The following is a 22,102-nucleotide window of genomic DNA, read 5'->3' on the forward strand; positions in this document are numbered from 1 at the left end:
TGAAGCAAAGAGTTTAATTATTTAATTTTCTAGGTCGTCTAATGTTTTAGGAATGTTAGCTACAGAGCTTGTAACAAAATGATTCTCTCTCAGGTGCTTTTCAATCCTTCACTTGAATCCTAATACAATTTCACATCCAATAAACCCTCAAGTTTATCAAGCATTTACAGCGCAGTACAATAAGTTATAGCAGAGGCAAAACATACATAAAATTCTCCTTGAAGAGGTTAAATGTCCCACTCTGATGCCTCATCTAGTTGTAAGCTTTAGTTTAAATGGTTTCAAAACACTATCTGATTTTATTTTATATAGTATATTCATCCAGGTACAAAAATTGTTATAAAAAGTGATCATAAAACATTTAATCCAAACAAAAATGCATTAATTGGCAGGCTGGTCAGTACATCCATGACTAGTTGAAACACTTGAGGCAAGAAAGACAACGCCTGCTTCTTTGCTTTCCTGGTCCCTTCCCTCCATCTCAAATTTATCATAACTGCTGCATTTCTAACCAGAACTTCATGATGAAAATGTGCAAATGCTGCAAAACAAAACTCTGGGGAAGCTCTAAAAATACATATTTCCTATTATCCAAATTTTGAAATTGTTTTCTGCATACCAGGTTTGCACTTAACCATAAACTCACTTGGAATACACAACAAACACCTACATCCTGGGACAACAGTATTTACAGCTCATTGTAATTATTATAAGCAATTCCAAAAAGGTGGCTGTTGTTACTAGTAAAACCCAGAAGTCATGCTTTAAGTTGTTCTAAATAGCTACAGCCCAACCATAGACATCCAAATTGTAATCATTCTCCATCCCTCCCCTTCCCGTCCCACCCAACCACACCCACCCCAAAACAAGTACACAAATTACTTCACTAAACTTAAGCTGCAAAGAAAAGGCTAAACTTTATAAACTGGACAGATTTGTTTTGGTGTATGGGCTCCATTCATTGGTTTCTGGGTTGTACACTTCCACGTTGTTCAGAAATGCATTGCCATCAAAGCCTCCCACAGCATACAGGAGCCTGTTCACAGCAGCAACCCCAGCATTACTCCTTGCTGATGTCATGCTTCCCATCATTTTCCACTCATTTTTGGCTGGATCAAACATCTCAACGCAGCTGAGTGCATGGGTTCCATCAAATCCTCCCACAGCAAAGATTTTTCCTGTAAAATTAATTGCATTATTACAGTAGTCAATTGCTGAGACAACAACGATTAGGACTTTAGAACCTGACTCCATCCTTAAAAGGGAATGAATCAGAATGGACTCAATGTTGGCTGAAGGGTAAAGAACAACTGGCAGTTGATTCTGTACTGCTCTCCATTATAACTAGGGCCTCAGTAGAATGGCAGAGGTAATGTAAATTGTGTGGAATCTATTAGGCACAATGTTCATTTCATTTATTATAAACAGGATTGAGAGATTTCAACTGTTTAGGTCTAGGGAAGGTTAATTTGTTGCAGGTAAAATTCAAGAGGAAATCCAAGCTGTTCAAATTTAACTGTTTTAATTGCTTTGCTAGATTAAATTTTAAACAGCCAACATAAATTTAAGAGCTGTAGAGTAAGTAAGGGTGCTTGTATGGAGTTGGGGCACAGATCAACCTTATCTCACTGAAAAGCAGAAAAGATCCAAGGGGTTAAACAGGCTACACTTGCCTATGTTCCCAAGTACTGCCATTAAAGCTTATTGTCCCTTCAAACTTCTGCCAATTTAAATTGTATGAAGAATGGCAAGTCAGTTCTGAATAGTAAGGATGTTGCCATGGCAAATGTTCACATCCACCTCTGCTGGAGGAGGACAGATTTCTGCATATGAATATGCAGCTTCCAGAAACTTAAGCTGTATTAGAATGAATGAATCTTAAACTGATTGTACCTGGTGTAGGACTAGAAGGGAGATTTGTTACAGTCTAAGTGAAACATGAAACCAAGTCTATTAATCTATTGACTTTTTTGTTCAACTGTAACTTAGATTTAAATACTTCAATATCCTGTGATCTTTACTTAGCCTCACTTGACAAAATAAAAGCACTTGGAGTTTGGAACAGAATAAAAAGGTAACACTAAATTAGTGAAGGCAAAATGCTAAGAGCCTCTTGCCCGCAGTTATTTTTGTTTCAGAGCTATATTGAGAACTTGAGCACACATGCTTGACACATTAAATTATGGAGAAAGGACCATGCCAGTTTAACTGGATGTGAAAAGAAGAAACTACTAGCTCTTCTACATTAACTTTTTAAAATTCAGAACAGAAGCAATTATTTGGTTACATGTAATTTTTATATTAGTATTAGCTGCAAATGTTTTAAATTTGTAACCAAGATGTTTTGGACTTTATTCATGAGTACATACTGACCGAACAGACAAGAACCTCATTACTTCACCTTTTATATTTATGAATTCTATTATAATAAACATGCTATACACTCAGCACAGAGCAAAAAAGTTGCTTGTAACCTTAATCCTAATTATAGCAAAGATCAATGTTTTTGGTTTTAAAAAAACAAGACCACACCACAAGAAAAACATTGAACAATAAAGAATAATTGATAAGTGTTTAATTTAATGAGGAACTTGACCAAAAAACAGACATTGATCCTACCAAACCCAGATGGCCGATACCCTAAACTCAATCTTCCGACCCTAAACAAATGGGCAAAGAGGAGATTAGAATACCCTTTATCTTAGGCTCTTAGTTTAGTTAGGAGTCAAAAGTATGAGAAGGGTGGTAAAGAAAATGAAACAAAACAAACAAGATAATGGGAGGTGACATCAAATGTCCAATCACCTTCAAGGATGAATCACAGATTGATCACATTCCTTAACCTGAGCTAGAAAGGAGTCTCCCCTCACCCGGCTTATCAGAATGTAATAAACATCATTGTTCATGCTGTAAGTCATGGCTTGGAAAGTCCAAGATGTACAATTTGAAACTGAAGTTTGTGGAACAGCTGTCCGTTTGGAAGCCGAAAACTCCAGAGACAATGGGTCAACCCCACACCCCAAGTGAACTGGGAAACAAAAGCCACAGTATACCTGTAAAGTATTACTTTAAATTAAGTAGTTTCCTAGAGTTACCACACCAAATTGTATATTTTTGCCTAAAATGGTTAATAAAACAAAAATGGGACTGCAGTTTAAAATTGTAAATTAAAAAGCTCACACTGGCACTAAATTTCATATTCATGTTGTGATTTGTAATAAATACTACTTATGATATGCAGAGGAAGATATTGTGAAATGGCTAGCTTCACATGGCTTGGACTGTTTGGACACCTTATTTGAGCAGGTAGATGTAACCTGGGCAATTTCAGGTGCAAAAGCAGTGGGCCTTTGGCCTGTTCATGAATACAAATTCTACATAGTGAGCAACAATTTGATTAGAATAGTCATTATCCCTCAGGATAGCCTTGTGCTCTGCACCTACCACACAATGAGGAATACAAGATACAAATGTCACTGCTAGCGATAATCACAGTTGTTATGATGTAGATGGAGGCTACTCAACCAACTCTGTACTAACTCTCTGAATATGCATTATGACTTTGTGCCATTCTCATCTTTTCCCACAACTCCATATTTCCCTTAAATCCAGCAACTGTACCCACCACCACAAGACTGCCAGACAGCACACTCCAGACCGGAGCCATTTATGGCATTAGATTTGAAAATTTCTTATAAACCTGTACCCCCTCATTCTCAAACCTTTTAACAAGACAGGAAGTTTCTAGAGAATAATAAGACCATAAGTAGGCAACTCAGCTCAGTGACGGAGCAGACTCAATAAGCTCCGATAACCCTCAACTCCATTTTCCTGTCTTTATTCACCCAGAACCCTCAATGCACTTACCAATTAAACATCTCTCAGCCTTTAAGTGACCCAGCCTTGACAGCATTCTGTAGTAAAGTATTTTGCAGATTCACTACCCAAGAAATTCCTCATCTCAGTCATAAAAATAATCCCTTATTTTGAGATTATACCTAACACATTTATCCTGTGAAGTTCTCAAAAGACTGGAAAGACTGACAGACACTCCCCACCACTCACTCAGTCACTGCCGAGGCCCTGTTGGGGTGGGACATGGGGATCAGTCAGAAAGCATTTACCCTTTGATCTCATACTTTGAGATCAGCCTAGCAAACCTCTAGACAGTCTCTAATAGCAGTCTACCTTTCATTACAAAATAAGCACCCAAAAAACTGTTCAGTATTCCAGCTGTGCCTTGAAATTTTAGAAAAACCCCCTATTTCTACCTTTATACTCCATTCATAGCAGTAGAGTAATACAGCATAGAAAACAGAGCCTTAGGTCCAACATGTTCCCAAACTAAACTGGTCCCACCTGCCTGTGCTAGGACTGTATCCCTCCCAACTGTTCCTATTCATGTACTTATTCAAATGATTTTTAAATGTTGTAACTATACCTGCATTCAACCACTTCCTCTGGAAGATCATTCCACAAACAAACCACTGTTTTAAAAGTTGTCCCCCTTCTCCTCTCACCTTAAAAATACACCCGAGTTTTGAACTTCCTTATCCCAAGGGAAAAGACCCTTGTCATTCACATATCTATGCCCCTCATGATTTTGGGAACCTCAAAAGACTGTCACCCTTTAACCTCCTACACACCAGTGAAAAAAGTCCCAGTCTATTTTCATATCTCAAACTCTCCGTTTCAAACATCCTGGTAAATCTTTTCTGAACCCTCTCCAGCTTAATACTATACTTCCCAAAACAGGGCAACCAGAACTGGACAGTACTCCAGAAGAGGCCTCACCAACATCCTGTACAACCTCAACATGACGTCCCAACTCCTATTCTCAAAGATCTGAGCAATGAAGGCAGGCGTGCAAAACTCCTTTTTAACCATTGAAATTTGTGTCACAGGTAGACAAAGAATTACGTACCTGATCTCCTAGGTCTCGGTTCTACAGAACTACCCGAGCCCTACCATTAATTGTACAAAGTCCTGTCCTTGTTTGTTTTCCCAAAATGCAATACTTCGCACTTATCCAAATTAAACCCCATCTGCCACACCTTAGCCCATTAACCCAATTGATTAAGAACTCTATCATCTTAGATAACCTTCACTGTCTACTACAGCACCAATTTTGGTGTCATCTGCAAAATTGCTAATCATGCTTCTTGTATGAAGGATTTGGATAAAACATATAAACGACAAACAAAGTGGACCCCAGTACCAATCTTTGAGGAACACCACTGGTCACAGGCCTCCAGTCCAAAAGACACAACCCTCCACCACCTCAGTTACCTACCATAAAGCCAATTTTGTATCCAATTTACAAGCTCACCTTAAGTCCCTTGTGATCTAACTTTATCAATTAGTCTACCATGCAGATCCTTGTCAAAGGCTTTACTACAGTCCATGTAAACAATGTCTACCACTCCACCCTTAGTCTTCTTGGTTACTTCCTCAAATCAAGTTTGAGAGACATGATTTTTCCCCTCGCACAAAACCATGCTGACTAGCCCTAATCAATCACTGCCTCTCCAAATGCATAAACCCTATCTTTCAGGATCACCTCCAACAACTTACCCACTTGCAAGCTTAGTTTCCAGGCTTCTCCTTACAGCCTCTCAAACATGGACATTACACAAACATTACATAAACACAACTGGAGGATGGCGAAAGTGATTACAATATTTCTGCCAGGTTCCTGCAATTTCCTCCCTAACTTTCCACAATGTCTGGGATACACTTTGATCAGGTCCTGGAGATGTATTCACCTTTATATTTTCTAAGACGTCCAGCACTTCCTCTTCTGTAATGTGAACTGTTCTCAAAACATCAATTTGGAGTTCTCTAGCCTCTATTTCTTTCTCCACAGTAAAAACTTACGTGAAGTATTCATTTCATCTTTCTCCATCTGAGATTGGACACAAAGACAATCTTGCGGATCTTTAAAGGAATCCTCCTCTCTCTCTGGCTGCTCTTTTGCTCTTAAACGTATCTGTAGAATCTTTTTTGGATTATCTTTAACCTTCTCTGCCAAGGCTCTCATATCCCTTCTTTGCATTTGAGACAAAGGTCATGTGACTTCCCCATTCCCTGCCAAGCTCAGTTGCTAGTTTTTTGAGATTCATCGATGGTGATTTGCAGATTCTTGCAATGATTTGTAGCTCAGGTTGTGGGCGAGGTTGTCGACTTGCTGGCCAGTTATAGTTCTGACATTTTGTCACCATGCTAGGTAACATCAGTGCAGCCTCCGATGAAGCAAGTTTGTTCTACTCCGCTCAGTATTTATGATCTGGTCTGTTGAGGTGTTTTGTGTAATTTCCAGTTCTTTTTTGCAAGGGTTTGTATATGGGGTCTAATTCCACATGTTTATTGATTGCACTATGGGTGGAGAATCAGGCCTTTGGGAATTCCCATGCATGTCTGTGGTTGGCTTGAGCTAGGATGGTCACATTGTCCCAGTTAAATTGATGGCCTTCGTTGTCCGAGTGTACTGAAATGAGGGAAAGTGCATTGTCGTTTTGCTGCTGCTGTTCATGTATCCTGACAGCTAGTTTCCTTCCTGTCTGGCCAATGTAATGTTTTTGGCAGTCCTTGCATGGTATTTTGTACACTACACTGGTCCTGCATGTCACAGAATTTGTCGTCATGTGACTGTGGGTTTGTGTGCTACCCTGATTCCTAGTAGTAGTAGGAATCTCGTTGTCAGTTCCAATACGTTCTTGGCATACAGTAGTGCGGCCAGTGTATTAGGTTGTATTGTGTCCTCTTGGTGTTGTCTATCTGGAACGCATCTGTGGATGAAGTTGGTGGGGTATCCACTGATAGTGAAAACCTTACATAGGTGCTCTTCCTCCTTGCGACATTCAGGTGTGTTGCGGCCCATTTAACTAGTGTCCTTACACACTTTTGTTTGTGGATGTTGGGGTGATTGCTGTGGAAATTGAGGATTTGGTCAGTTTGAGTTGCCTTCCTGTACACTGTGGCTTGGAATTCCCAGTTTGTCAATTCATTCTACCCGGACGTCTAAGAATGGAAGTTGATTGTTGTTTTCTTCTTCTCCTGTGAATTTGATCCTGGTGAATATGTTGATGAGATGCTGTGTCTCTAACTTAGTGCATTTAATGAAGACAAGTGTATCACCCACATATTGTATCCACAGATTTGACTGTATGCGGGTGAGGGTCATGGCTTCCAATCTTTGCATGACTGCTTCTGCACTAAGTCGAGATTCCTAAATTCCCTCTGCAGTCTTTCTCAATTTCAACTTCCTGCCAGAATAGCGTGACTTCACATTTTCCCCACATTATATTTCATCTACCAAGTTTTTGCCCACTCACAACCTATCTAAATTCCTCCACAGACTGTCAGCCTCAACACTTTCCTTTCTATTTGTGGCCACCTGCGCACTTAGATTATAATACATTCACTTTCCTTATCCAAGGTATTAATATATTCTCCCCATTTAATCTGTCCAGATGTCTTAATTTTGAAAACTTGCATCAAATCCCCTTGTAGCCTTGTCCTCGGAGAGCAAAAGGAATCCCAATTTTCCCAATTCTTTCATAATTGAAGTTTCTAATTCCTGGAAATAATTCTTCTATACTACTTCTGCAAATGCATTCATCTCCTTCTTCAAGTGTGAAGCCCAAAACTGTATGCAGCGCAGGCATTTAATATCTTATACAAGTTCAGCATAACCTCTTGATTGATAGGGGTGCAGAGTACAAAAACAAAGCCTAGCATATAGTTTGTTCTTAACTGCTCTCTACCTACAATAAAAACGTATGCAAAGACATGCAACTCTAATTCTACGCATAGAAGCATAAGGGACGCGCGCTTCCTGGTGCAGGCTCCATCACAACATCTTATCGATTAAGAACCAAATGTGGTTGACGAATCAATGCCCTTTTCTCATACAATAAAAAAATTTTTGTTTCTTTGAGATTTGGGCACGCTTGCATCCCCACCTTTTATACTATACCTCCACTGTCATTGAAATGGAAATTGTACACTTCAACATGCTGATACATTTTGCCAACTGAAAGTTATATATTTGTTCTCACCATCATACACAGCTACTCCTGCTCCACGGCGAGCCATATTCATGGGTGAAACAAGAGTCCATGTGTTGTTTTCAGGATTATAGCGTTCTACAGTGTTCAGACAGTTCCAGGACTCTGCACCTCCAGCTACATATAGGTATCCATCCAGTCCACATACAGCAGCTTGATGTCTACCTAATATTCAAACAATAATTTGGAATTAATACAACTTGTACAGAAGTTTCAGAAAAAAAGCAACAAAGGAATAGAGTTTTAAAACAGTGACAATGAAGATTTTTTTCAATTGTGACTTTTATATACAAGCTTGATTTATGTAACATCTTGCAAGTCAACTTTACATCAAAATGTCTGTTAAGAATCAGCAACTTTTTTTGTTTACAGATGGCATTTTACATAGAATTGACATACGTGTAATTAGAGGAGCACAATTTGTCCAGGTTTTTGATACTGGGTCAAAGGCATCACAGTTTTTCAATCCTTTCTGTCCATATGGATCCGAGCCACCAACAATATACAACTTTCCATTTAAAGAACAGACACCTGCCAACCAATCAGAGATCTGTCAGGAGCCATGTATCAAAGAAGTCAGCCATTATTACATTACAAAACACTTGCCTACTTGCCTGCATTACAACGATTGGTTCGGAGCTCTGGCACAGGGGTCCACTCATTGGTATTTGGATTATATGTCTCACCACAGCAAAGCTCATCCGAGTGGCCATTGGACCCACCAGTTACATACAGTTGGCCCTACAGGATAAAAATACCCCCACTAAGCAACAACCAAAAAAAAGACAAATCTTTAGCATTTGGAAGAAGATTTAACTAAGATGAAATTAAGCATTAATGAGAGCAAATTGATAAACTAAATTCATTAAAATTAATTCCAAAAACATGTTATAAATCAAACATGCTCTGGAGTTTAAAATACAGTATGACCAATAGAAATGCTCAGCTATTATAGAAGAGATTATAATCTCAAATGGTCACAAATAGTCATTTTCTTCTGCCCATTTACCATCAACACAGCCATCTGAAATCTTGCACGCGGAGTCCTCATTGGAGCAATGAAAATCCATCCATCCGTGGCAGGATCAAAGCATTCTACTGTTCTTAAACACTCCTCACGATTGTAGCCACCTAAACAAGTCATGATAAATTTCAGGCATTAGAGTACATAAATAAGTGGCACAGAAAGCAATCTATATGGAAGATTTTGCAATGTAGAAGAGATTCTCAAAATTTATAACTTTAGTTTTATAAATTTGTTCAAATTGATTTCATTCAAAAGGCAAATTACAGCTAGTCTTAAAAGCAGTGGGAGAAAACAAAAATAATCAATGGAGAATGGCAAAAACAAAGACAGTAATTGTTCAATCATAAAACATGAATGAAAGGGCTGCTGCCATAATCTAATGTTATGTCAATATGATAAGAAACGCTCTGGTAGGGTACACCCAGAATAAATGCTCTCACTTTACCCGGTTGAGTGCAAGTGTATGAACATAAACAAAGAGAGTAGGCCCTTTCGCTCTGAGCTGCTCCGCATTCATCAAGATCATAAGTCATCTATTGTGGCCTTAAATCCATTTTCATGCCTGCCCCTATAACCTCAGACTACTATGTAGACCAAAAATCTAATTCTGTTTTGAAGATATTCAACGACAGCCTTGGCTAACAACCAATTGAAGCAACTGCTCTTCAGTCTTACATGGGAGATCTCTTATTTTTAAGGAGAAGTCCCACGGGTCTTCATCTAAAGAAGCATCCTCTCAATATCTACCTCATCCAGCAGTAAGATTTTGATTCAAGTAATTTTCAGACTTATGGTGGTTCGAAGTAATATTTTAGGATTTTGCGTTAGCTGTCTTTTACTTCAGCTTAATTGTTGAATACTGCTTTTAAGAAAATTTAAGACAAAAGAACTGGTCTTGTAACTTCGACCGCCTTGCACAAAAAGGCATTCAAAGTCTATAGCTTGAAGCTATATACTAGATGCAATTTAAGGTCTGTTTGCTGTAAAAGAAACAAGCAAAAAAAAAGTTTGAGCTGAGCAAGACACTTCATTAAAATAAAAGCTACATATTATATTGAGATTACCAACTGCTTTGGTCTATGAAAGACTTGTGGAAAATATGTTAAAAAGAGAAAAGTGGTTACAATAGTTGATATTATTGATGAGGATACAATATATCCGCGGTTTGTACAAACTGCTACATATGAAAGAACGCACAATATGTTCTCACAATTTGAGTGAGACAATTGATGAAGTTCAATATTTAATTCAGGAATAGACAAAACATCAGTATGAGCACTTTCTCTAAGCACAAAGGGAAATATAACCCATACTACAGGCCATTTAGAATATGAAAATGCAAGCTTGCAAAGCTGCCTAACCTTCACAGCTTGGATTTATAAAGTATCAGGGTGATATCAGGGAATCAAGTAGGAGCGAATATCAGAGCTAATGTGAACGTGAAAGGGACATCTGCAGAACATGTTTAGCCCAATTTATCAATAGGGATGTAAATTAAGGAGCTCATGCCAAGTGAATTGCAAAAACATTGTAATAGAAGGGGTGTCTGCCAGCTTGTCAGAATAAAGTCTATATAACTGTACCAAAGACTATGTGACTGTTTTAAGTTTTCACAACATAAAATGTCAACTTCTGGAGTCTAAGACATGGAGACAGACATTTGTAATTTAGTCAAAACAGGCTAAACAGAGATATATTATTTCACTTTTTTAGCTCGTTTTTACCCGTCCACTTTAGCCAATACTCTTTGTAAACTTTTAGTCTCCTTTCTAAGTTTACGACAAGTTTCAGACCCATCATACTCCCGACCAGTACCTTGTAGATGGCAGCGATGAGGCAAGTTATTCACTGCACAATCCCCAACCTCTGACTTGCTTTTGTACCCACAATATTTATACAACTGGTCCAGTTCAACTTCTGGTCAATGGTGATCTCCAGGATGTTGATGATGTGGATTCAGGAATGATAAATCCATTAACCCATTAGCAGATTTGTTTTTTTTTGCAAATACCTCATGAGACTTATCAGGCCGAGCCTAAATTGTCTGGGTATTGCTGCATATGAGCAAAGTTTCTTTCAGTAGCTGCTAACATTACAAAAAACAAACACAAACAAACAAAACAAGCATTTTTCTCTTATCCACAGTTCTTACGTTAGTTGGAAGGAAGATCATCAATGAAGCAGCTACACCTAGGTCATTACCCTGGAGTAGCTCCCACAGCAACATCCTGGGTCTGAGACACTGGGCCTCAGCATCCACAACTGTGTGTGCGCTGGAAAGTACGGATTTAGGCTTATTTACAAAGAATGACTGAGTAAAAGGCACTGATAACTCTGAATCTACTGCACAAAAAAAAACTTGTGGGGTTGGGTTAAAAATCAAGACGAAAAATGCCCTTTCGTTTGTTTATATAAAAACTTTTGGAACACAAATTTGGACTCACCAGCAACAACGAGTTTGCCATTCAGCTCTGCTGTTCCTAGACCAGAGCGGGCATACTGCATGGGGGGCAAGAGCTTGCCATCTTCAACTTGAACCTCAAAACTGATACTCTTGGTTAGACATGGAGTGCTGACGGGTGAACTGTGGGGACTATTGCGGCCATGAATGAAAATGACACACAGCACACCGTTTAAGACAGCCAAACAAAGATATGTAGTGCCTGAAGGACAAAGTAAAATGACTTGTCAGCAAGTAGGCAGGTGTCTATACATCCAGCCATGCATCCAATATGGGGAATAAAACATTTCCAATACACCTAGATAGGATAGCAGGGCAAATTCAAATTTTTGACCCCCTCAGCAAGCTATACAGCCCACTCCAAGAAATTTAAAGCAGAATTGCATACTTTCAGAGCAAAACAATTACAATTTCTTCTTCCTCAAAACTGATTAGCAGAATGTTCCCAATAAGATTGCTGTAGATGGGTAACTTACATGTTGTTTTCTCCGATGCAATGATTTTCCACTCATCTTTGTTTGTTTGCACTGGAGTACTCAGAATTCCAGAAGACATGCTATGTATCTGTCGGTGGCTGTTCTCCCGCGGAGATGTCTTCTGCAAAATCAAATGGGCAGCTAGAAAACCTAGCCAAGCTACACCTGCATTCATCTTCTACGTTCACACCCTATTCCTCCTACATACCAGAAGTTACTTAATCTTATGCAAGAAACTCTACTGCTATCAACTTCCAAAACAAACAACATCCATTCACTTCCCTCAAACCATTTGCATTGAAATAACCACCAACAAATGAACACCATTACCAACATCTTTAAAGCATATAAAAAAAGGCACTAAAAAAACCACAATAAAAGTACCAAAACTAAACACAACACAGGCTAACACTGGACAGTTGATTAAACCATGTGGTAAAACAGCACTATATAGATTTGTTATGTCTCCACTGGATATTCACACACTGATTAAAAATCTCCCAGTAGGACCCTACAAATCTGTGCTATTCAGGTTGGTGCCAACTGAATGTTAGCATCTCCTGAAAAGCAGGAGGAAATAACCCAATATGCACATCAGATCATTCTAGAAACAACTAAGAACTGTTCTAACCAGAGCTCAACAGGTTATAGATCTCTATTTTAGTGCTAAGGAAGGATCTGGTCAGTGAGGGAAAACATCTTAAGACAGGTTTTTTTTACAATATATTGGGCAGCACACCTCTGCAGTATCTCGACCCAACTTCTAAGTCCCACATCCTACAGCTTTACACTATGCAAGATGAACAGCTCAAAACCTGCATTACACTGACTGGATAAGCAAAATAAAAATTCTGTGCTAGCCTGATTAGTGGGAATTGAACATACCATCCCAACTAATTTTCATATGTGCACCCCTTAGTATTCAGTACCTGTACAAACTGAATGTGGTCATCATCAATGCCAAACACTTCAGCCTGTCCATCTAGTACGCTCCCATCAAGCATTTTGTGATCAGCAGTGTAGTACAAGGTTTGAACCTGCAAAACAGCAACAAACACCCATGTGGCTACTGTTCCATAGCAACAAGTTCGTTCACACAAGCTCTTGGTTATTTTTAGTTCTTTAGTCCTGGAAGGTCTCTGCTTTCTTGAAGAGGACTGCAGTTGGTTGACAGAAAATTTAAGTCATTGCACGATGGTAGAAACTCTAAGTAAACAGATGATAATCAATTCTTTGCACCCTTAGTTCCTTTCGATACCTAAAGTGTAAGAAATCCACTGACAAAAATGAGACATGAGTATTCTTTTGCACTGTAGAAGTTTCTCAGGCTGCTAGGGAGAATCGTGCAAGGTAAATACAGGAACTCCAGAATAAGACAATAAGACAATCACTTCCTTACAATGTAGAGATTACAAGTAGTTGGCCTTTAAAGAAGGTGAAAAAATATTGACTGGGCAATTTTTAGTTTTATCTCTTTTCTCCTTCAAAAGGACATGCAGGTTATTCAAGACTATCCTGTTTTAAAGCTCAAATTTGCAATCTGGGTGAATCTAGGATGCAAAGGGCCACCTGATTTAATCCTGTATCTACAAGCAGTTAGATTGTTATGAAAGACTACTCCACAGGATAAGCAATAGCTGAAAATAGTCCTGGAAAAAGGCGAAGACAATCTTTAAATCTGGGTCAAGTTCTAAAGCAACGTATTACACAATCTAGATATAAAAGAGCTATATGGAAATCAGCACTTGTTCATCACTCAAACACTAACAGATTCAGAAACGTTGGCAGTTGCACCTCGGGATTACTGTGCTCTCTCCAAAACAGAAAATCCTACCTACCACATATGTATTAAATGTTCCAACTGGTACAGACTTTTTGGGTTCTACCTAGCTTGGCTAGCAAATCACAAAAATAAAACATTCCCTTCCCCCATGATCCTCTTTAAATAAATGGTTATTTGAGAACAATCTCTCAACATGTCCAGATGGACCTTGCTCAGATAGCTCTCCACCCACTGAACTAGACCAACACTATTTTGCACGTCACTGATGCAAAAACTTAATTTTTGCATATCGCATTACTGTTTCTGTCAATACTCAATGCTGCCACATCAATAGTTCTGCCTATTATTGGATACAGAATTTTAAAAATACTAAAGCCATAAAATTGCAAGAAATTTTGTTCAAACTTCTCTTCGCTCAAAATTATAATCTCAATTCCAACTGGTCCTCAAATCAACAGTATCTACTTAGTCTGCTCAAGTGGAATTGCTGCATTATGTCAGAGAAATAGCAACAGCAAGTACATTTTATTAAAAAGGTAGAGCTCTACATGTTAATCCATTAGGAATATTTCATTTTGCACTTTTGCGAGATCAACTAGGAAGTCCACTTCAGTGATCTTGTATCTAAGAGGAAGTACAATATATAGCAGCATGAATAACAAGACTAAAAGGAGTGAGCCTCTGGTACGTGTAGTGAACGGTTGCACAATTTGATCTAGTCTTAAATTTCTAAGTTCTGCACAATAACCAAATAAAAACTGTTGTTTGAAATGAATACTTCCAGTTTTCCCATAATCATTCAATAATTGTGCTCTCAGCCAGAAAAAAAGCACTTCAGAAACTTTCTGGAAAAAAAAAGATTAAAATCTGAACTGTGTTGGAATAGGAAACAAAAATAAGGGAAAAATGTAAAGACCTAGTGTGCATACAATGCAAGCAGTAGCATAAGTACATAAAAAGGAGAAAAAGAACAAAAAAAAGATGAAGGTGGAAGGAGGCTCACATGGAGCCAACACATTGAGCCAAAGGGCCTGTTTATGTGCTATAAAATTCCACACAACTGTCTGCCAACCAGATGCGCAATATTTCCCCCATCATTGTGCTGCTGCTCCAAGTAATCTCACATTTACCATGCCCCCTCCAAATAATGGTTTAAAGTTATGTAATGGATAGAGTTCATGGCCTGTGCAACATTAATTGGAAGAATTTCCATTAGAAAACATGACTTACCAGGTAAATATTCCCAGTCCCCTTACCGACTTTAAAAAGCCTTTTTACTACCCCTAGAGAATGGTAACATTTTCTATAATTAATGTTTTCCAGAAACCACCCCAACAGAGCAATTTTAGTCAGATTCTGCTACAATGTTGCAACTTATTAATGTAAGTAACCTTAATAATCCTGCAAAGGAGCAAACACCATTAAATCAACTCTTGCCCAAAGCAAAATTCTGCAGACTTTAGGGAAAGGCCGCTGCTTCCTTATGAGTCACTACCCTCGCAGCATCTTCCATTTTCTTCAGGCTTGAAGTATCCTACTTTTGTTAGATTAAACCTAAGGAAATAAAAATCAATTGGGAGGGACAGAAATTAGAATATTGTACTTACTCACATGGATTAGCTGTGGAAGGAAGCAATTAAACATAGAAAAGTACCTCTTTCTCCCTGTCTCTAAAGCTTTTTTTCCCTTCATTGCAAGACAAATGCTCCAAAAACAGATTCCCAAAAATAAAAGGCATCATAGCAGGGGGGAAAAAAAAAAGACTTAACAATTTATACTGCTCACCTTCACACCCCACTTTCTCAGCTTAGGGGCACCTACAGCAAAATTTAAATTCTTTAGGATCACAGTTTATGTAATAATGCAAGCCTCCACATAAGCATAAACACTTGTTTTTTGTTTATACTAACCTCTTCCATCAGTTCTTCCAGGTTTTTTCCATTCTCCCAGACACTACGTTGCACCCAGTTGATTACCTTTGTGTAAACTTTACCATTGCTTGGCAAGGAGACATTTTCCTCCAATATCACCTCCAACTGAAAAGAAAAAAGATTCAAATGAAAAGTAGTTAAGTATCCAAATGCAGTTAGTATGTTTACAGCTAGGGTTAAAAAAGGATACAACAAATAGAACAAAATCCAAGCATTATAGCCAAACATTGTTCTTCCATACAGGAAAAAAGTTCAACAGGAGTCAATAATAAACAGCAATTATGCTGTGCTTTGAAAATAGCAAGTTCAAACTATCTTAGATTTAAGAAAGGATGATAGCAATTTCGACTTGGTTTACCTTTAGTCGTGGAAGTTTTAAAAATTCATCTTGCTCTGAAATCTCCAACAAGTTTTCCTGAATGCAACTGTCAATCTGGCCCAGAAGCCGAGTGTCTCCCATTTGGCTGGCAAAGTTTCGATAAGAAATGCAATTCTGGACATCCATCCTGGACAGTATATAATCACCACAAACCTAACGAAGTTATATTAGAACAAATTCACAGTTTGTTATAACAATTCAATGTGGTGAGGGGGTAGTGACACAGCAGGAGTTAAACAAATACTAGCCACAATGAATGTAAACCAAGGGAAATTTAAATCCTCATGGAATAGGCACAAGTATACTGTAATTTAGAGCTGCATAAAAGCACCAAGTGCCCTTTCACCTTTATATTCTCAATGTAAAAAGACATTCTTGTCTGCTTTAAACACAATTGCCAGAATAATTGAAATTCTATGTAATTAAGCATACAGAAATCCTGAAAAATAATAAGTGTGGTATTTTTGCATTAGTTTAACTTCTCAGCAAATGCAGTGTCATTAACTAGGTGGCAATATTTAATATGAAGTGTCAAGGGGAAAAAAAAAAAAAAACTTTGATCTGCCCACCAATATCAGTATTATTACCCTGCAGAGTTTTACAAATACAAAGCAATATTCTTTGGTTTAATGGATTACACTTATAGTAGCTTCTCTCACTACACAGCACTCATTACAGATATTAGTATAACTGATTATTTCTGAACACCCGTTACATCTAAGTTTAACTAGTTAAAACAAAATAAAACTCCAAGATTTTTCACCCAAAAAAAATCATTAAAGAGGAGGAAGATGGAATTAATCCAACTGTGAAAATAACAGATGATAACTCCTTTTTTTCCCCTGAAAGTGGTTCAAAGAATTTCTAGCTCATAGCCATAACAAGTTAAAGCAGTGGACAATTTCATTTTAGCCAAGTCTCAAAAATCCTTTCCCCAAAAGCCAACTTTCTGGCCGACTACCATTTGCACAGACATACACACCTGCCTCACTCGATCCATCTTCAGTTTTTTGGCAGCTGAATACACATCTTTTACCAGTTCTTTATCTGCTTTAAGTCTGCAAATTCAAATTTTAAATAAATCAAGTCCACTGACGTTCTTCACTACAAATTAATTCTGCACGTAGTGAAATGAGATACTCTCAATTAACTTGACTGAAACAGAATGGGAAAACTGAGAAAAACAAAATGTAGAACCACTAGAGAAAATAGTCGATAACAGTGAGATGAACAAATGAGGGTTGAACAGATGTTGAGATAAGGATTGCATACAAAGATATTTTACTTTAAGGGAATCGTTTCATAAATTCCTACCAAAGCAGCATTTTGCCAAATCAAAGCAAGCAACTCATCCTGACTATAACAACATGTACACAATTTGATTTACAAGTTAAGTGGTTCACCAAATCACAAATACAACTTGCTAAAGCTTATGTAGGTTAACAAGCAAAACAGAGGGCTCAACTAAAAACAACTGGTCATGAACCAAGGTGAATAACTGTTGGAGGTGGGGTGTTTCTTTACTTCTTCGATTAAATTAGATAAAAACAAAAACTTCTTCCTATTCAACCTGTTCAGAGATGTCATTACACATCTCTGGAGCAGGTTGGACTTGAACCCAGGCTTCCTAGTCCAGGGGTAGGGGCACAACTACTTAGCCACGAAAGGGTCCCCTTTTTAGTAGCTAGATGAAAAGGCCCTAAACATCTCAGAATTCCTACAGTGTGGAAACAGGCCCTTCAGCCTAACAGGTCCACACCGACCCTCAGAGCATCCCACCCAGACATATCCCCCTACAACACACCTAAGTTACACATCCCTGAACACTATGGGCAATTTACTGTGGCCAATCCACCTAGCCTGCACATCTTTGGACTGTGGGAGGAAACCGCAGCACCCAATGGAAACCCACGCAGACACGGGGAGAATATGCAAACTCCACACAGACAGTCACCCGAGGGTGGAACTGAACCTGGGTCCCTGGCGCTGTGAGGCAGCAGTGCTAACCACTGAGCACCGCACCACCCCGCAACTTCTAATTCAAACAGTTGAACTGCTGAATACATACAGCATAGACTCTGAGAATTTACCCTGCCAGATCAGAATTTAAGGAGAATGCAAAGATTCAAATCTTGTTCTCACATGTTGCAAAAATAATCCATTTACATTGCTTTTGATTTTATACTCTGATTTAACTTGCCTTACTAACTGGAATTAAAAAGTTTTTCCAAAGCGTAATTTCTTTGACAGTCATCTCAGTGCTTGACAACCTTTTTATTTTGAAAAAATAACCAGTCATAAATTTCACAAACACCACTTACTGTGCAGTGTAGGCATAATTCATCAAGATTTCAACTGCAGCTGGGTTTAGGTCATCAAACTTCACATGAGAAAACCCATGGGGATCACTATCATTGTTGAAAATTTCAAATAGGTAAGGACTACAGCAAGCAAGAACAGCTCTATGAGCCAGCATCTCATGTCCACACACCTTAAATAAGAAAAACATTTCAAAGCACGAATTAATGTTAAAAACTTCCCATTTAACAGTGCACTTTTTCCCCCAAAATACAATTGGTTCCAAGATTGGTTGTAGCCAAGTTAAATGATCATTTGATATTCGGTATTACAGATTCACAAGCTGTCACAAGTCATTTCCCTGAAGTGTAATCCCATTTTATTAACAAACATGGAATGATCAATTTAAAATTTCAAAAGCAAAAACCATTGTCTTTTTTCCCCAATCCAAATCATGAAAATCAGAACAAATTCCAGTCATATCCCCAAATAACTACATTTTTGGACAGAACTATCCTGTTTTTATGCAAGGCAAGTTAAAATTAGAATTGGCTTCTAATGTGGTGCATGTTCAGACAAGTTCTGGTTCAACTTAGATTGTTGAATTATAACCTATATTCAACTCAAGAACGGTCACTTGAGGTGCCAGAGGGCACCTGTGGACTAACATCAAAATACAAATTTTTTTTTGGAAGAACAAAAGGTAATGGAAGGAGGAAAAAACATCAGTAATAAATATAAACTAAAATAGAAGGGAATTCTAATTTTGTTGAATTGATTATGTGTACCATTACTTTTTTTTTTTCTTTACTCATTAACTGGATGAGGGCATCGCTGGCTAGGCATCATTGCTGTGGGTCTGAAGTCACATGGAGGCCAGACCAGGTAAGGATAGCAGTTTCCCTCCCTAAAGGACATTAGTGAGCCAGATGGGTTTTTCCCAACAATCAACAATGGATTCGTGGTCATCATTAGAATCTTAATTCCAGATATTTTTATTGAATTCAAATTCCACCATCTGCCATGGCAGGATTCGAACCCTGGGTCCCCAGAACGTTATCTGGGTCTCTCTACTTAACAGTCTAGCAATAATACCACGAGGCCATTGCCTCCCTTTTTGGAACATATATTTCTTAAACAGAAATTTAAGAATGAGCAATTTATGAATACCTGCAGTTTAACATCACAGAACTGCCCACTTTTTCGCAGAGCATTGAGTTTGGCCACAGATGACTCAATGAAATTCTCATCTTCAAAAACTAAGTATCCATTAGGAATCATTTTTCTTCTTTATGGGCAAAGAAGCCTGCTAAAATAAAATTCAACGTTCTAATAAGTTGTAGAAATAGATTAAAGCATACCTACTTTGTTCACATTTTGCACTGCTGTGTACCATGGGAAAACCACAAAAGAACTGGGTGTATGGAAAGAACAGAGTACAGCACAAAAACTATTTCGACTTTCATGGCTCAAAAGTAGTGTCGAGCCTCAGTTATGTAATTACCCAATCATCTGAATGTTGCAAGGAGTACCACTGAACACATTTGCATTGTTTAATAAATTGGTTTCTAAATCAGTATCTTATACTCAGCATTAACAGAAAAAGGGGACTAGTAAGACTAAGTAGTACAGGTGCAATTCAGGAGATTTTTCCAAAAACTTTTTTTTGGCCAGAAATCAAGCATTTCCATCTAGCCATCAAAGGCAAAAAATGCTTAAATTATATCCAATTTCAGCTTTAATGAAGAAAGACTAACAAATGACTAATGTATAAATGCCAGAAAGACGTAAAGTTGGTCCACTTGCTACACATGGAGTGAAACCATTTGGATGCACATTCTAGAAGAGTTATTGGAAAGTGAAGGACCAAAGTTTTAACACGTTCAATAACAATATCGTATGTAAACATATACTTTCACTATCAACAAGCACACATTCTGTACAAAACAGGAACATGACATATTGTATATGACACTTTTAAAACTTACGTACTACTGCTGTACTCCAAAAAGTTTAAATAAACTTCAAAAACTGAAGGCACTTCGATGAGTTTTTGGGCACTCTGGATCCAGCTTTTAAGCAAATTGTGAAAAAGACAATTCACGATGTATCAAAATGTAGGCAGGTAATGATGAGTCCAGTAATGATAAGCCTCAAAATGGTCCTGACAGAAAGTCAGACTTGTAGCCAATGAAAAAGGAGTCCAAAAATACACCAAGGCTATAGATATGTATTTTGATTGTGATGTTTTTGCATATTATCCTAAAGGAAAAATACAGAATTGAGGTTAGATTAAAAAAAAAATTCACTAAGCTAATCACATCCACTACCCCTGCCATTCCTTGGCCATCACATCTCCAATCTTCTCCACTTCTGCACTGCAATTTCATGCTTGCCCCATATTTACTGAACCACCTGAGTGGCTCTAGATATGTTTCCAAACCTCCATTTTCCACAATTAAGCTGTTTATGGTCAGTCCATCTTCAGGTTACAGGGTTGAAGCAAGGTGCTGGAAAATATGCTACAGCTACCTTCCAATTCAAGATGTTGCCTGAATCACTGAACTTGACTAATTGGCAAGTTCAAAAATAAAATTAATCCCATCTGTACAATAAGAGACAAAATATTTCAATATAGTTGAATTTCAGAATTGTGACCAGTGGGTTTATAGTAGGGAGCTCATTTAGTGAGTTACAGAAATGCACAAGAAAAAAAACGTGCAAGCCATTATCCTCAAACCTGCACCATTCATAAGACTTCCTGACCCGATCAAATTCTCAACTCTACTTTCCTGCCTGATTCCATCTTGACATGAGCCCCATCCTCCCACAACTCCTTTAAGTTTGATTGCTTTTCTTAAAAGGTCTGTGATAATACCAAAGCACAAATGCAAAATATCTCCAATTGTTTCTTCATGGCAAACACAAGTGAGAAATTATGTAGGTTAAGCTTTTTTCCCCCTACTTTAATGCTTCATGAAATTAAGAAACTTTTAGTATGGCACTCCACCACTAATTAAACAGTGTTGAATCTGTCCTTTCTAATACACAAGAATGTATTCAAAGAAAATTGCTATGCAGCTCAATGGATGTTCATTTACTCAAAGGGCACCACAAATGCAAATGACAAAATAAACATCCTACAGCATGGCCTGACCATCAAAGATACTCAAAAACATCAACCTGTTTTTGTGTTTTTTGTTTGAAAACTGAATATTATATATCCTGATTTTCAGCAGATGAAGTAGCCCTCTATCCTCAGGCCAATATGAAGATTCCTAGCTTAAAGTTCCAATACACAAGGGAGTAGAGTTGCTATTAAAAATGAGGACTTGTCTGTACACTCTCCTCAAATAACTAGTGAGCATATCTTAGCTTTGATATTTATTTGTTCAAAAAAAAACGCACTAACTAATTTGTTCTACTGTTAAATTAACAGTAATTTTTGCTGCCACTGGAAGATTTAAAAAAGTGTAACTTTACAAAAAGGCAAATTTGAGTTCCAGCCCAATAACCTAAGATATCTCATTTAAAAGGTGGTAGGAACTGCAGATGCTGGAGAATCCAAGACAACAAGGTGCAGGGCTGGATGAACACAGCAGGCCAAGCAGCATCATAGGAGCAGAGAGGCTGACGTTTCGGGCCTAGACCCTTCTTTTCTGATGAAGGGTCTAGGCC

At 38.1% G+C, this 22,102-nt stretch overlaps 1 protein-coding gene across 4 annotated transcripts; it reads right to left on the reverse strand.

Annotated features, from left to right (window-relative positions):
• Positions 1-20,709, reverse strand: ivns1abpa (influenza virus NS1A binding protein a). Of its 4 annotated transcripts, none has more exons than XM_048601995.1 (14): positions 20,417-20,709; positions 19,595-19,733; positions 18,448-18,617; positions 17,109-17,184; positions 16,106-16,279; positions 15,727-15,852; positions 12,963-13,070; positions 12,034-12,154; positions 11,541-11,759; positions 9,079-9,200; positions 8,684-8,810; positions 8,469-8,600; positions 8,061-8,234; positions 1-1,178 (listed from the first exon to the last, which is right to left on the reverse strand). In XM_048601995.1, exons 2-14 carry the CDS (start codon positions 19,703-19,705, stop codon positions 919-921), a joined length of 1,920 nt encoding a protein of 639 aa, XP_048457952.1. In that variant the 5' UTR covers positions 19,706-19,733; positions 20,417-20,709; the 3' UTR covers positions 1-918. The 4 variants fall into 4 exon arrangements, with proteins under 4 accessions (XP_048457952.1, XP_048457951.1, XP_048457950.1 ...); XM_048601994.1 differs by having other exon boundaries at positions 19,595-19,730; positions 20,413-20,709; XM_048601993.1 differs by having other exon boundaries at positions 20,413-20,709.
• Positions 20,710-22,102: the final 1,393 nt, after the last annotated feature.

This window comes from Rhincodon typus, chromosome 10 (assembly GCF_021869965.1).
Source record: "Rhincodon typus isolate 14 chromosome 10, sRhiTyp1.1, whole genome shotgun sequence".
NCBI lineage: Eukaryota > Metazoa > Chordata > Chondrichthyes > Orectolobiformes > Rhincodontidae > Rhincodon > Rhincodon typus.

Excerpts from the sequence above, each read along its gene's own strand:
- ivns1abpa (XM_048601995.1), bottom strand. The coding sequence starts at position 19,705 with ATGATTCCTAATGGATACTTAGTTTTTGAAGATGAGAATTTCATTGAG. Across the intron at positions 13,071-15,726 it reads TGGAAGAACTGATGGAAGAG|GTTCAAACCTTGTACTACAC; the intron begins GTTAGTATAAAC and ends GCTGTTTTGCAG. Across the intron at positions 12,155-12,962 it reads ACCACATTCAGTTTGTACAG|AAGACATCTCCGCGGGAGAA; the intron begins GTACTGAATACT and ends TTGATTTTGCAG.